At 55.0% G+C, this 16043-nt stretch overlaps 1 protein-coding gene across 5 annotated transcripts in view; it reads left to right on the top strand.

The window, feature by feature from the left end:
* The first annotated feature begins 12163 nt into the window (after positions 1 to 12163).
* Positions 12164 to 16043, top strand: part of ZC3H3 (zinc finger CCCH-type containing 3) — a 181431-nt gene continuing 177551 nt past the window's right edge. For all 5 annotated transcript variants that reach the window (XR_015700085.1, XM_087738096.1, XM_087737893.1 and 2 more), the window contains exons 1-2: positions 12164 to 12290; positions 14407 to 15817. Coding sequence is in view for 4 of the 5 variants with exons in the window: in XM_087738096.1 (XP_087594222.1) it covers positions 12245 to 12290; positions 14407 to 15817 (1457 nt within the window). In the remaining variant the exon portion in view is untranslated. The remainder of the gene's footprint in view (positions 12291 to 14406; positions 15818 to 16043) is intronic.

Below are 16043 nucleotides of genomic sequence, written 5' to 3' on the forward strand. Positions count from 1 at the left end.
CCAGCCATATCCGATCTTCTCATCCCAGAGGACCCCAGAGCCCCGCAGCAAAGCAGGAGCAGCTCAGCGTTGGCCACCAAGCAAGGCATGTGTCCCAGCGTCGAGGAGGATTTAGGGTCAGGAGAAATGTCCCATCCGTGTGCATACCCATCCGAATTGCAGCAACAAGAGCTGAGGAGCAGCGATGGCCCCTATGGTGGTGGCATGTATGGAGCCACTGGAACCCACTGGGGTCCCCAGTGTCACGGCATGGGGTGGGCTGACACATCTTGATGCTCACACGTATGAGGGGCTGCAAATTAAAGCAGTTTGTACCTTCACCCCTCCAAAAATGCAATGGTGGGACTGGAACTTCGGAGCAAAGCACCATCTCGCCAGGTTTTGCCAGTGCTGTCTCCAGATGCCGTTGCAGGGGCAGAAATTTTGGCAGCCCTGGCAGGATTTGGCCCATGCAAACCTCATGAAGGTCAATGAGGCCAAGTGCAAGGTCCTGCACCTGGGTCTGGGCAATCCCCAGTATCAGCACAGACTGGGGGATGGAGGGATGGAGAGCAGCCCTGAGGAGGAGGACTTGGGGATGGATGAAAAATGGGACATGACCTGGCAATGTGCGCTCACAGCCCAGAAAGCCAAGCGTATCCTGGGCCACATCGAAATCAGCGTGGGCAGCGGGGCGAGGGAGAGGATTCTGCCCCTCTGCTCCGATGTCCTCAGACCCCCCTGCAGCCCTGCCTCCAGCTCGCGGGTCCCCAGCACCAGACAGACATGGACCTGTTGGAGCGGGGCCAGAGGAGGCCACGGAAATGGTCCGAGGGCTGGAACCCCTCTGCTATGGAGAAAGGCTGGGAGAGTTGGGGTTGTGCAGCCTGGGGAAGAGAAGGCTGCGGGGAGACCTTCTTGTGGCCTGTCAGTGCTTAAAGGGGGCTGGTAAGAAAGATGGGGACAGACTTTTTAGTGGGGCCTGCAGTGACAGGACAAGGGGTGATGGTTTTAAACTAAAAGAGGGTAAATTCAGACTAGGTATAAGGAAGAAATTCTTTATGATGAGGGTGGTGAGGCACTGGACCAGGTTGCCCAGAGAAGCTGTGGATGCTCCATCCCTGGATGTGTTCAAGGTCAGGTTGGACGGGGCTTTAAGCAACCTGCTGTAGTGGGAGATGTCCCTGCCCATGGCAGGGGGGTTGGACGAGATGACCTTCAAATGTCCCTCCCAACCCAAACCATTCTGTGATTCTGTGATTCCATGACTTCAGCAGGGCTGGGCATCCAGGGAGCAGCTTTGAGCTACCTGGCAGTGGCTCAGAGAGGATTGGGGCGTTTAGGCATTTCCCCCCATGAGGGCTGGTCCCACACTAAGGGTCTTGGCTGGTTGGGGAGCAGGGAGAGGTCTCCATCTTTGCACTGACTGACTGCAAAACTCCCCTTTCCCAAAGAACTAGGGGACAGATGGGGTGAAAATGAAATCCCAAAGGTTTTTTTTTTTTTCTTTCTTTATTCATGAATTAACTTCTGTTTTCCCCCTTCTCTGGAGCGGAATAAGCTTTTGTTTAAGGCAATAAGCTGCAGAGATACTGGCTTCTTGTGTTTATGTTTTCCATTTCCAGGCAAATCCCATTTCGGAGCCCCCTGAACGCTCGTCTGGGAACTGAACCATCCCGACCGCAGCAAGCCACGGTGGACTGGGGATCAGAATAGAAGATTGTTTTTGCACAGGGGATTTAACAGCCTGGGTTTGGCTTCTGATGTCCATCCAAAGCACGCGGGCGGAGAAGGAATGCTCTGTTTTCAGTCTGCAATGGAGTCACTGTTTTAATTTTAGCTTCTCTGGAGCAAAGCTGTAAGCAAGCTGTTACCAAAGCAAAGCACCCTATGGAGGCTGGAAGGGGCAGAGGAACTGGAGCCTCCATGGTCGCCCGCACATGGCCCCCATGGGTACTGGGGGGGTCCCCCAAATTGGAGATGCTGAGCACCCAAAATCCATGCATCCCTCTTTAAAACCCCAAAGTGACTCATCCATGCAGGTCAGAGGAGGTGTTGGGACACTGTGGAGCTGCCAGTGCCGGCGCAGGGATGGCAGAGCTGCACTCAAGGAGGAGCCATGAATGCACCAAAGGACCTTCGTTTTGCAAGAGCAAAGCTCCATCAAGAGGTGCCAATAAACCCCCACCGAAACACAGAGGAGCTTCAGTGGGTGCAATGTATGTGTATGGCAGGAAAAAATGCTCCCAGGAGGAATCAAGCAGGTTTAGTTTCTTCTGCAGCTTTCCATGGTTGATAGTTACTGCTGGATGTGAGCATCAGCCTTTGCTTCGCTCGTGGCTCACTCGTGTCCCAGTGGGTCGGTGCTGCCCGCAGAGCTCCCAAGCCCCTGTCGGGACAGCAGCCAGGTCAAAACAAACCCAGAAAGGTCTCAAAATTTCACCACCTTCTTCCTGAGCATCCTTTCCTCCCTGCCAGGGCTTGCAAAGAAATATCTGATGCTGCTTTTCCTTCAATAGCTGCTGTAAGATCCAGTGAATGCCACTGCTCAATCACTAACTCGCAACTCGGTATTTGTCGAGAACGGTTTGCTTCCCCTCTCTTTGGCGGTATTGCGAAACTCCTGAAACCTTGTTGTGCTGAAAGAATTTGCAAATGTTTTTTAGCAATGGATCCCCGAGCTGCAGGTTGTGCAACATGGGAACATTGCAACGGCGGCTGGTGTTGCAACTGCACTAGACCGGGATAAGCGCGGATTTCTGGCCGAGCGCGCTCTCCGGCAGAGCTCCGCCGAGCAACGCCGGTCAGCGGTGCAAGCTGAACGGGCAAACCGTATTTCTAATGCAAATATTTATAATTGTCAGTGTATGGATTTCTTTCTTAACCTTTCCAAGCAGGGAAAAGTCCAATGCCCAAGCGCTTGGGGAGCAAAGTCTTCCTCCCTTCACAACTGAAGCTGGAGCAATATGAATTTTTTCATGTGAACAAATATTTATGGAGATGCCACCATGGCCTCATGCCGGGTTGGTCGTACCCCTTGGAAATGAGGCATTCACCACAAGGGAAACAGCCATGGGAACCAGGAGCTGGTGGGGTCCCGCAAGCCACCGTGGTCACAGACACCTCCTCGCTCAGTAAAGGAAAATGCATTTTGCTGTGGGGTGTCCTTAGCCCGCAGGATCCCCTGCCCCACCGAGCAGAGGACTTGGGACGTCATTGGATTAATTTAGGTGTAGCTGCTCTTGCTGCTTAGAAAGGTTTATGGTTCGTGGTCGGTCCTTGCTGCCTCAAACGATCCCAATTTCAGTGGGTGAACATGAAGAAGAAAAAAGAGGCTTTGCTCTCTGTCCCCATGTTAAATATCTTGGAAAATAATCGCCCCGACTGGGAACGACGGTGACGTGGAAGCACACAGATCATCGCTCTGATTTCTCCCCTTCCCCAAATACATGTATTTAGGTCCGCATGCAGCTCATGTACCAGCAGTGAGACTGCAGGCAAGAAAGAGGGTCAAAAAATAGACATCGCAGCAGAAAACTAGTGCCCACTTGATAAATGACAGTGCCTTTTCCTTTAGGATCGTGCAGCAGTTTCTTTTCCTGTTACTGACATTTTCCTCTCCGTTTTCCATCTAACCCAAGAGACATCTCCTTCCCTTGAGCCCGCGCTCCTGAGTCTTGCTATTATCAGCAAAAATGCGATTCTAGAGCTTGTTTGCCCTTGGGAAGCACTTTTTTCGCCTCAAGTTAAAATAGCAAAAGCTTTTTGGAGAAGAAGTAACTTTCTTCAGCGGTAAATAACCGCTGAGCTCCTCTCACAGCTGGAGGCTGAGCATGTCCGTGGGTTGCTGTACGAGTGGTGCTCGCGCTCCAAGTCGCAGCGGCACGCAGAGCCCAAGACGACGTCAGGAAGGGCTAAGACTGATAAGCTGGTGTCCCAAACGGGTTAAAAACAGAAGTGGGACACAAAAAGACACAAAATAAGCTCCTGGATGGTGAGCCTGGGAGGAAATAACTGCCCAACTACTTGACCATGGGCAGGGTGGTTTATCTGCATGCGTTTGCATCTACGTTAAGTTGCCACTGCACAGCAGGGTTGTAGAGCTGCAGGACGCAGGGTGCAATCTCCTTGGAGCCTGAGCTCAGTCCTCTGCTCACCTCTTCCATATAAGCCCACTTGGTTCGGGCTCTGATTCTTAGGAAAATTAGAGGCATCTACTTAGTTTCAAGCCTAATTGTAATAATCCAGTACTAACTTCTTGTGTTTCGAGGTCCTGCACTTGGGTTGGGGCCACCGCCAGTATCAGCACAGGCTGGGGGATGAAGGGATGGAGAGCAGCCCTGAGGAGAAGGACTGGGGGGTACTGGGGGATGAAAAGCTGGACGTGAGCCAGCAATGTGCACTCACAGCCCAGAAAGCCAAGCGTATCCTGGGCTGCACCCAGAGCAGCGTGGGCAGCAGGGCGAGGGAGGGGATTCTGCCCCTCTGCTCCGATGTCCTCAGACCCCCCTGCAGCCCTGCCTCCAGCTCGCGGGTCCCCAGCACCAGACAGACATGGACCTGTTGGAGCGGGGCCAGAGGAGGCCACGGAAATGGTCCGAGGGCTGGAACCCCTCTGCTATGGAGAAAGGCTGGGAGAGTTGGGGTTGTGCAGCCTGGGGAAGAGAAGGCTGCGGGGAGACCTTCTTGTGGCCTGTCAGTGCTTAAAGGGGGCTGGTAAGAAAGATGGGGACAGACTTTTTAGTGGGGCCTGCAGTGACAGGACAAGGGGTGATGGTTTTAAACTAAAAGAGGGTAAATTCAGACTAGGTATAAGGAAGAAATTCTTTATGATGAGGGTGGTGAGGCACTGGACCAGGTTGCCCAGAGAAGCTGTGGATGCTCCATCCCTGGATGTGTTCAAGGTCAGGTTGGACGGGGCTTTAAGCAACCTGCTGTAGTGGGAGATGTCCCTGCCCATGGCAGGGGGGTTGGACGAGATGACCTTCAAATGTCCCTCCCAACCCAAACCATTCTATGATTCATTGATTCTTGCTTGAATAGGTCTTCCTTCTCCTGCAATATTGCCTTCTTCCTCTGACACGTTTGCAGAGAGCAGCCGTATCATCCCTTGGTCTGTAAGACTAAGAAAAGTCAGCTGTTTTGGGCACCTCTGGTGAGAGGCTCTCCGTTCCTCAGAGTATCTCAGCAACCATTCCCTACACCTCTTCCAGTCTGGGTTTATTTAGCTAACACAGCCATGGCATCGTGCACACCATTGCACGTTAGTTTTCACCACTATCTTGTACAACGGTGTTACTTGTTCCTGTCTCTAATGAAAACCTGTCCTACCATCCTCTCCGTGGTCAATTTTCTCCCCCCCCTTTTTTTTTTTTAATCTTTGTATTGCTTGAGTCTAGTCAGCAAGCTGCTGCCGCTACTAAAATTATCTCCTCCGCTTGCTGCTTGGCCCGTGTCACGCCTCCTCCTGAAGCTTTGCATCAGCTCCTGGTCTCCTTCCACGGCAAATTGAGATGCTCCGTCTTCCTCCTAAGTGCCTGCACAGCTTCTGCTGGCTCCCCGAGCTGGGTGAGCCCCTGCCATCTGAGCAATGCATTTCCCAGAAACAGGAATCTGGACAGCCATGAGACTGGAGCAAGCGGGAGGCAGAAATTTCTCAGCAGCTGGAGCTTGGATTTAGGTCTTCTTTCTAAACCAGGGTCTTTTCATCTGGTGATCAGCTGGACTCAAAGCCACAGGTGTTCTGAAACAGCGTGGGCTTGTGCTCGGTTGGAGCGCTAGAGGTCCATGTTACTGCCTAGAAAGGAGCTCCCTGTGCTGTTCTCCTCCCATGGACCTCTGTCCCATCATTTGCACTCCATACACTGCATGCTGAATCTCAGTAGAGACCAGCTCAAGCTGAAAACTAAACCAGAAGGAGAAGGAGAAGGAGGAGAAGAAGGAGAAGGAGAAGGAGAAGGAGAAGGAGAAGGAGAAGGAGAAGGAGAAGGAGAAGTTGTTTTGCAGCCAGATCACATCCCATGAGTCCATGCCATGGCTGTACAAGTGCTGGTCCTGGTGCTGGGAACTGGGAACGCAGCTCAGGACCCTTTTCTTCACGATGCTTCAGCAAAAGGATGCGGGACACAACCACTGATGTTGGGACTGCACATGCAAGATGCCACGGAGCTGACAAGACTGTAAAAACAGAGGTTGAAAACAAGCTGAGGAGGACACCTAAATCAGAGCCCCCAGCAGGGTTCTGCATGTATCAGCCACCCCAGGAGCACACTTACCTTAAAGCTTCCCATCTTCCCCAGGTAACCTCTTCTCTGGAGAGTTGGAAATTTTTTCCTGAGCTGTAACTTGAATCTCCTTTACTGCAAATGAAGCCTTTTCTGCTGCCTGGCAGAAAAGGAGCTGGGGGTGTTGGTTGACAGCCGCCTGAACATGAGCCAGCAGTGTGCCCAGGTGGCCACAAGGGCCAATGGCATCCTGGCCTGTATCAGGAACAGTGTGGCCAGCAGGAGCAGGGAGGTGATGGTGCCCCTGTACTGGGCACTGGTGAGGCTGCACCTCAAATCCTGTGCTCAGCGCTGGGCCCCTCACCCCAAGGCGGCCATGGAGGGGCTGGAGCGTGGCCAGAGCAGGGCAGCGAGGCTGGGGCAGGGGCTGGAGCCCAAGGCTGGGGAGGAGCGGCTGGGGGAGCTGGGGGGGCTCAGCCTGGAGAAGAGGAGGCTGAGGGGAGCCCTCATCGCTCTCTGCAACTGCCTGAAAGGAGGCTGGAGCCGGGGGGGGTCGGTCTCTTCTCCCCAGGAACAAGCGATGGGACGAGAGGGAACGGCCTCAAGCTGCGCCAGGGCAGGGTTGGGTTGGGTATTAGGAAAAACTTCTTCCCCCAAAGGGCTGTCAGGCCCTGGCCCAGGCTGCCCAGGGCAGGGGCTGAGTCCCCATCCCTGGGGGGATTTAAAAGATGGGTAGATGTGGTGCTTAGGGACATGGTTTAGTGATGGACTTGGCAGTGCTGGGTTAACGGCTGGACTCGATGATCTTAAGGGTCTTTTCCAACCTTAACAATTCTATGATTCTAATGCCTCCTTTACTACCACCGGTGAATCAAGCACACTTGATTAGATATCCATTTCTAATATTATTTACCTTTTTTTTCATCAAAACCTGAAAATCTTCCAACTTTTTTTTATAGGTGACTTTTTTAAACTTTTACTCTTTTGATTTTTCCCTTCCTTCTGGATTCTTACCGATTTTTCTACATTTTTATTAACACGTCTCCCCGAAAGCTTGACGCAATGCTCCAGCTGAGACTCACAGGTGCTCCCAGAGCGAATAATCACTCTGCTGTCCGATACACAATGCTCCTGCAAATGGATCCCAGGCAGCGCTGGGTGTTTTAGGCAAAGCAGGAGGATCCGGGGATCCTAGGAGATCCCTGTGCCTTTGTAAACCCGCTTGTGGGAGCAGGCGGCAGAAACACCAGTGCCTCCCACTCACCCTGTCATCAGGTCTCAGCAATCTGCTGGTGCAGCGCTTAACGAAGTTTGGTGGTTTAGCTTGTCTCAGCAAGTTTACGGAAAGCCATCGAGAGACTCCAGACTAAACCAAAGCTGATGAGGCCATGATTTCAAACGTGTGAGCAGCTTAATTGGGTCCTATTGCCTGCTTGTCACTAGATCCACAGTTCGGGTGATGTTTAAGGCCATTAGAGGGATTAGCACTGTGTTTATTCTGGGCTGAATGAGACAATTTAATTTCTCTTAAATGTGCTACCCTCTCTGGGGTGTTTTCTCACATGCAGACACCCTGCCAGCGCAGCATCAAAAACCTGCACTTGCTTTTTACTGTTTTTTTAATTAAATTAGACTTACAAACAAGCGTCAAACGAGCGTAGTGCTATGAACAAAGAACGAGCACCGTGAATTCCTGTAGTTTTCAGACGCGTTGCTTGTAACAGGCATTGAGTGGTGAATGGGTGAGCGGCTGAATGGGTAGCGCTTCCTCACGGTGGGCTGGAAAGAAAAAAAGCATTTATTTTAGTGATGCAGCATCCTTGTTTCTCCTTCGACCTCTGCATGCATCTCAGGGGAGATATGTGCAAGGACTGTGTGCCTCGAGGGAGGATGCTCCTCTCTGTTGCCTGGAGAAGAGCCAGTTCCTGCTTAAAATGGTGTCCCTGCTCCTCTGGATGTCCCCACCCCACCAAAGCTCTCCTTGTGGGGAGCACCCAAGGAGCATCAGAGGAGGATCCCAAGTAGCCCAAGACCCTCCAGCACTGCCTTGCCCCATACTTTGCTTTTTCTAGTTACGTATTTTGGCGTAGATTGGCAAAACAGGGCCCACTGCTTTTAGCTCACTCTTTCCTGAGGTTGCGTTTTGTGGGAGTGGTGGATACATGTCTTCCCTATGTTAAAAATTAGCTTTTCCTCTGCGTGTGCTGAATTAATTTTAATTCAGAGCAGCCCGTTCTAGCTCATTTATGCAAGCCACTCGAATCCTTGTGCCAGCACAGGAGAGGGAACGAGCAGCTGGGAGCGGAGGAGGCTTCTTTTGGCAGAAGTGCCAATTTCTGCCAGTTTAAAGCGGTTACAAAACTCTGGGTGGGGCTTTGTGATCGATGGAAGCTGATCTGAGGCCGCGGAAAGGGAGGAGATCTGCCATCTCTGCCCGCCTGGTCCCCAGCCTGTTCCCATATGTGCAGGGCTTTGCAACGAGAGAGGCTGCAGGTTTTTTTTTTCCAGGCGAGGCAAATCAGGGCCAGGCTCCCTGACTACGTAGTATTTTGAAGCCTTTGCTACCATCCGCACAAAGTGGTTTATTCCTATGGGCTGGCTCTTCCCCATTTTCCACTCCTGAATTGCTTTAAAAGGCCACTAAACACACCGTAAATAATTTACTAAATCTACCTTTCCGAGCAGGCAAATCGTGGGCTTGCCCCGGGGATGTTATTTGATCAGAGCTGGGACAGGCAGAGCTCCCTAACTGCGACGGGAAGCAAGATGTCCCAAGGGAGAGCCTCTGTTTTAAACGATTTGAGGTTGATGATCGGTTGCTTTTATAAAGTTCCCATCATGGGAGCGTTTAGAAGGAAATAGCATTGTGCTGGTACAGCTACTTGGCTCCGCTTTTTTTCCCCAAATTGTTTAAAAAATAATTTTAGTCTGGATTTTTATCTCCTCTGCAGACTTGAGGTTCTGTTATGGCTTTGTTTAAAGTTACGGGTTTTATTCTCTTAGGGAAAGAATGAAATTATTCAGAAAACAAACTCCTTAAGGATAACGTCCATATAAATTACGTTCTCTGATTGTGCTCTGGATACACTTTGCGGATGCTCCTGATTTATACTGGCAGCACGGGGCTGTCTGACTTTCAGGATGGGGCACGTGCTCAGGGGGTACGGTTTGGGTCAAAGAAAGTCTTTTTAGGGGCTAAGGACTGGGACCAGACCCAAGAAAACTGCCTTCTGCTCCTGGTTTCTAGGAGGAATCAGGAAACTGGGAAGAACATGAACTGTCCTGACAGCTGCCAATGAAATGTGTTACAAACCACGACTCGCAAAGCCACTTACCCCCTTTTCTTGCTTAATTAGAAAGTGCAAATTCCCATGCTCGATGTCTCAAAATTACCCCGACTGCAGCAGCTATTTTGCTCTGCTGCTGCTGAAGCCTTACTGGCACATCTAATGCACAACAAAGACTTTAAATTAGGAAACAAACTTGCCCGTTCTTGCAGGAAGCTGAAAACCTCTCTGGTTTTCTCCACTAGCACAAGTAACCTTTGCAGCTCAGCTTTGGGACTAGTTCTCCTGCAAAATATTTTAAAGAATTACAGATGAAGTATGAGAAATAAGGACTCACAAGGCTGATGTGTGAAATTAAAGTTTTCTTGCTGGAAATGGTCCTATGGTGTCACCAGGAAATCCTTCTCCTTGTGCCTGCAAGCGCAGACTGGAGCGGTGGCAGGCTGTGGGCAGGCACTGGTGATGGGAGAGGGCAGAGATGGGCAGGGGGTCTGGCAGGGCAGGGGACAGGGGCTGGGGACAGGGGATGGCTGGATGAGGCTGGGCAGGGGAGAGGGGACAGCTGGTATAGCTCAGGCTGGGGACAGGAGATGGGGAGAGCTGGACCAGGCTGGGCTGGGGAGAGGGGACAGCTGGGATAGCCCAGGTTGGGGACAGGGGATGGGGACAGTGGAACTGAGCTGGGCTGGGGACAGAGACTGGGGGCAGCCAGAGCAGGCACGGCTGAGGACAAGGGACAGCTGGGATAGTCCAGGTTGGGGACAGTGGATGGGGTCAGGGGACAGCTGGGCTAGCTCGGGCTGGAGACAGGGGACAGCTGGGGACAAGGGATGGGGACAGTGGGACTGAGCTGGGCTGGGGACAGGGGATGGGGACAGCTGGAATAGCCCCAGGATGGGGACAGCAGGACTGAGCTGGGCTGGGGACAGTCTGGGGACAGCTGGACCAGGCTGGGCTGGGGACAGGGGCTGGGGACAGCTGGGATAGCCCAGGTTGGGGACAGGGGATGGGGTCAGGGGACAGCCGGGTTAGCTTGGGCTGGGGACAGGGGACAGCTGGGATAGCTCAGGCTGGGGACAGAGTCTGGGGTCAGCTGGACCAAGCTGAGATGGGGATGGGAGATGGGGACAGATGGAGCAGGCTGGGCTGGGGACAAGGGATGGGGACAGCTGGAATAGCCCCGTGATGGGGACAGCAGGACTGGGCTGGGCTGGGCACAGAGTCTGGGGACAGCTGGACCAGACTGGGCTGGGGACAGGGGCTGGGGACAGCTGGGATAACCCAGGTTGGAGACAGGGGATGGGAACAGCGGGACTGAGCTGGGCTGGGGACAGGAAATGAGGACAGCTGGACCAGGCTGGGCTGGGGACAGGGGACAGCTGGGATAGCCCAGGTTGGGGACAGTGGATGCAGTCAGGGGACAGCCAGGCTAGCTCGGGCTGGGGACAGGGGACAGCTGGGATAACCCAGACTGGGGACAGGGGATGGGGACAGTGGGACTGAGCTGGGCTGGGGACAGTCTGGGGACAGCTGGACCAGACTGGGCTGGTGAAGGGGCTGGGGACAGCTGGGATAACCCAGGTTGGAGACAGGGGATGGGGACAGCTGGACCAGGCTGGGCTGGGGAGAGGGGACAGCTGGGAAGGCCCAGGTTGGAGACAGGGGATGGGGACAGGGGGACAGCTGGGCTAGCTCGGACTGGGGACAAGGGACAGCTGGGATAGCCCAGGTTGGGGACAGGGGATGGGGACAGGGGACAGCCGGGTTAACTTGGGCTGGGGACAGGGGACAGCTGGGATAGCTCAGGCTGGGGTCAGAGTCTGGGGACAGCTGGACCAAGCTGAGATGGGGATGGGAGATGGGGACAGATGGAGCAGGCTGGGCTGGGGAGAAGGGATGGGGACAGCTGGGATAGCCCCGGGATGTGGACGGCAGGACTGAGCTGGGCTGGGCACAGAGTCTGGGGACAGCTGGACCAGGCTGGGCTGGGGACAGCTGGGATAGCCCAGTTTGGGGACAGGGGATGGGGACAGCGGGACTGAGCTGGGCTGGGGACAGAGTCTGGGGACAGCTGGACCAGGCTGGGCTGAGGACAAGGGACAGCTGGGATAGCCCAGGTTGGGGACAGTGGATGGGGTCAGGGGACAGCTGGGCTAGCTCGGACTGGGGACAGGGAACAGCTGGGATAACCCAGACTGGGGACAGGGGATGGGGACAGCAGGACTGAGCTGGGCTGGGCACAGAGTCTGGGGACAGCTGGACCAGACTGGGCTGGGGACAGGGGCTGGGGACAGCTGGAATAGCCCAGGCTGGGGACAGGGGATGGGGACAGCAGGACTGAGCTGGGCTGGGCACAGAGTCTGGGGACAGCTGGACCAGACTGGGCTGGGGACAGGGGCTGGGGACAGCTGGAATAGCCCAGGCTGGGGACAGGGGATGAGGACAGCCAGACCAGGCTGGGCTGAGGACAGGGGATAGGGTCAGGGGACAGCCAGGCCAGCCCGGGCTGGGGACAGGGGGTGGAGGGATCCGGAGCCCGCCAGGCCCGGCGGCTCAGGCTCGGCTCAGGCTCAGCCTAGGCCCCAGGCCCGGCTTAGGCCCCGCCGGGCCGCGCAGGCCCCGGTTGCCTCCGTTGCCAAGCGACGGCCGCCGCGCCTGCGGACGCCACGTGACGGCGGTTGCTCACGTGACCGGCCAACGGCCGGCGCTGGGCGATGACGGCGGCGTGCGGGGCGGTGCGGGAGCGTTGCGGGGATGGAGGAGAGGGAGCGGCTGTGGCGGCAGATCCGGCTGCTGCAGGGTACGGCCGGGGCCCGGTGGCGGGGGGGGAGCGGGGGGACCCGGGGGGACCCGGGACTCCGGGGGGAAGGGGCGGGTTGTGAGGGGGACCCGGGTGGGGGAGAGGAGGGCTGTGAGCGGGGGACCCGGGTGGGGGAGGGGAGGGTTGTGAGGGGGGACCCGGGGGGGGGGAGGGGAGGGTTGTGAGGGGGGGACCCGGGAGTTTGGGGTGGGGAGGGGAAAGGAGAGGAGCCCGGAGTGGCGGGGAGGGCTGAGAAGGGCCCAAGGGGGGTGGGGGAGGGCTGGGGGCTGGGAAGGGCCCAAGGGGGGTGGGGGAGGGCTGGGGGCTGGGAAGGGCCCAAGCGGGGTGGGGGAGGGCTGGAGGCTGGGAAGGGCCCAAGCGGGGGTGGGGGAGGGCTGGGAAGGGCCCAAGGGAGGGTGGGGAAGGTGGAGGGGACGCAGGGGTGTTTGGGAGATGGAGGGAGGGCAGAGGACCGAGGTGGGCCAAGGCAGGGAAGGAGCAGAGACCAGAGAGCGCTGGGGGTGGGTTGGGGGTCCCCGCTGGGGGGGATTTGGGGGGAGGGATCCCCGCGCTGCTGGTGCCTGTGACCCTCCTGGCTTGGGGGGAAGGGGGTGTCCCCTGCCCCACAGCCCCTGGGGCTGGTGGCACACGGGTGGGATGTGCCCGTCGCCCTCTGCCCCTTGGCTCCTCAGCATGGCGGAGGAGCACGGGGGGGGGGGGGGGGGGGGCGGATATTTGTGTGCCCTTTCCTAGCTCTGGTGAGCATCAGCGCTTATTCTTAGCACTAACTCGCTCTATTTATAGACCCCAAGGTAATTTTTCCTCATTAGTGAGGCCACAAACTCCGCTTAGGCCTTGCGGGGGATCTGCCTCCGTCCAGGAGCTCCTGCCTGGGGGAGATGTGATGAGACGGAGGAAAACATGGTCCTCACCTCCTCCAGGAGGGATCTGCAGATGCTGCTTTTCCGGCAGCAGTGTGTAGGAAAAACTTTTAAACATAAGGCTCAAAAATCCTTTGATAATCCCTTTTATCGGAAGTGTTTTCTAAACACTGAGGCTTAACAAGTGCAGCCCCTCCCTGATTGATACACATCTATTATCCAAACGACTTCTTTAGTAGAGCGAAGCACCGGGGAGGTGTGGTGGCTTGGCAGAGGGATGTGCAGTGACTCAACAGCAAAGCTCAGAGCCTCCTTGTTGCTGCTTTGAAGAAGAGCAACGAAGCTGGGGAAGGGTCTGGAGCACAAGTCCTGTGAGGAGCAGCTGAGGGAGCTGGGGGTGCTCAGCCTGGAGAAGAGGAGGCTGAGGGGAGACCTTGTCGCTCTCTACAACTGCCTGAAAGGAGGCTGGAGCGAGGTGGGGGTCAATCGCTTCTCCCAAGTAACAAGCGATAGGATGAGAGGAAATGGCCTCAAGTTGCACCAGGGCAGGTTTGGATCAGATATTAGGAACAATTTCTTCACGGAAGGGGTTGTCAGGCCCTGGCACAGGCTGCCCAGGGAAGTGGTTGAGTCCCCATCCCTGGAGGTATTAAAAAGCCGTGTGGATGTGGTGCTTAGGGACACGGTTTAGTGGTGGGCTTGGCAGCGCTGCGTTAACAGTTGGACTCCGTGATCTTAGAGGTCTTTTCCAACCTAAACGATTCCATAATTCTTTGTTTTGTGTTTGGGGCTGGTGGTGACCGTGCTGGGCTGTGTGTGTGAGCCGACCCTCAGAGACTGCTCTGAAAAGATATCTGGAAATAAAATTCACATTTTTTTAAAATTATGCTCCAAACCCAGTAATTCAAGCATCTGTTTTTTGCACATAAAAAAGAGCGTAAAGGGGCGAAAGGTGGCTGACAGTGTTAGTGCAGCTTGTTAAGGGTCTGTTGGTGAGTCTGTGGTTCAGACCTGTGCTGAACTGTCCTGTGAAATAGCTTTTGTTGCTGATTTGTGAGGATTGAGGGAGATATTTCTCTTCAGTTTTTCCTTCCAGCACCGGTTATCTGAAATGTAGCCTGTGCGAGCCTGCACGGAGCGATCGTCCTCATTGCAGCGCAAGGAAAACCAGCGCTGTGATGCTGTCAAACTCCCATGGGACCGGTGATTAACAGACGCTGTCTTCTTCTCCGTAGGTCTCATAAACGATCATAAAAACACACATGGAGATGCGCCGCGGACGCTGCCATCCGCGCCACCGAGGTGGAACAACCCCCGCCAGCCTGCCTTCAGCAGGAGGGGGGCATTTTCGGCCAGGTACCCTCAGCAGGCTCCTAGGGATTTCCAGCTGCTCCAGGGTCACTCCTGGAGGAAAAAATATTCCCTCGTCAACCGGCCACCGGGATCGGCGTATGACGTTGGAAGCGGTGGAAGTGCCAGCACGTCTCAGGCTTTTGGAAGCCATGGGGACAGCCAGGCAGCTGAGCCACCAGAATCGTCCCCAGAGAGACATGTGGACTTAACCACGGATGGTAATATAGTTGTGGGGATCCAGCTGCCACAGAGGGCTGGCCCGTACGTAGATACGAAAGGTTTTGCTGATGTAGGTTCTTACTGTGAGTTTTCTGGGCTGAAAACGGTGGTCACTGCTCCAGGTGACAGTAAAAATGTGCAGAAATCTCCGTACACAAGCCGAAATGAAGAGAGAAGACCCTCTCTCTCTGTTTCATTTAGTTCATCTCACCGGTTTGTGAGCTCAGCGTACGTGAGCGTGTCAGATAAGCCTAGAACGGTGCGTCTGGCTGGCGACGTGGCCGGGAGCTCCCCTGCCTCCTGCGGAAGCACCAGTGAAAGCGCTGTGACGCTGAAATCGGAGCCACAGCAGCCTTCTGTGTTGCCAGATCGCGAGCCGGCTCGGCACTTGGTACGGAGGAAGGCAGAACCGCCAGCTCCAGGGCAGTCTAGTTGTGAGCAAGTCAGGGATGCGTTCAGAGGGCCGAAGCTCCTTGGAAATGGTGAGACGTGCTCTCGACCTGCTCAGGCTGCGGCTTTGGTGGTTGGGATGACACCAACAAAGAGCAAGTTTTCCGTAGTCTCCAAAGCTGCCGGTCTCCAAAGAGCTGCCTCAACATCCATCTCCAGCAAAGCTCCAAAGTTCAGGAAAACTAATTACACGTGGGTTGCAAACCCTGGTAAATGCTCTCGTACTGTGAAGAGATGGGTCAGCCCTAGAGCTTCTGAAAGTGCTAAGAAGGTTGCTGGTGGAGCAGACAAAGGTGCTAAACTATCGCCAAAAACAGACTCGGGAGCAAAGCTGAAGAAATCGGGACTGCAGACCAAACTGGGGGTTTCTCCCAGCAAGTATAAGTGGAAAGCCTCCAGCCTCCAGACCTTGCCCTCCACCTCCAAGTCAGCATTCAGGTGGCGATCCGAGGATCAGAAAAAGCCTCCAGCCCCCAACCTCCCTCGAGCTGGCGGCGCCCCGCCGCCTCCGAGCGCTGCGTCCCTTGGTCTCGGCGGGGTGAAGTCCTCCTTCGGCGATGCCGCGCTGTCCAGTTACAAAGTGAAGAGTCGGACAAAAATTATCAAGAGAAAAGGAAGCTCGGGGTAAGTTGCTGGTCGCCTTTGGAGCGGTGTCGTTGTAGTCGTCGTATTTGATGTCCGTTGGCCTCACATAAGTCATGGCCATGCGTACGAGTGAAATTCCACCGAGGGTTGTTGTATACTGGAAGGTATATTTGCCTTTCTCTTTCCAAGTGCGGTGACTTTGTTCTGGGTGGAGGCATCCCGCTTTCCAGGGCTGAAAGGCCTCATGTTTTAATTGTTTCAGCAG

This window comes from Nipponia nippon, unplaced genomic scaffold (assembly GCF_047370975.1).
Source record: "Nipponia nippon isolate SJK-2023a ecotype South Korea unplaced genomic scaffold, ASM4737097v1 scaffold_1, whole genome shotgun sequence".
Lineage (NCBI taxonomy): Eukaryota > Metazoa > Chordata > Aves > Pelecaniformes > Threskiornithidae > Nipponia > Nipponia nippon.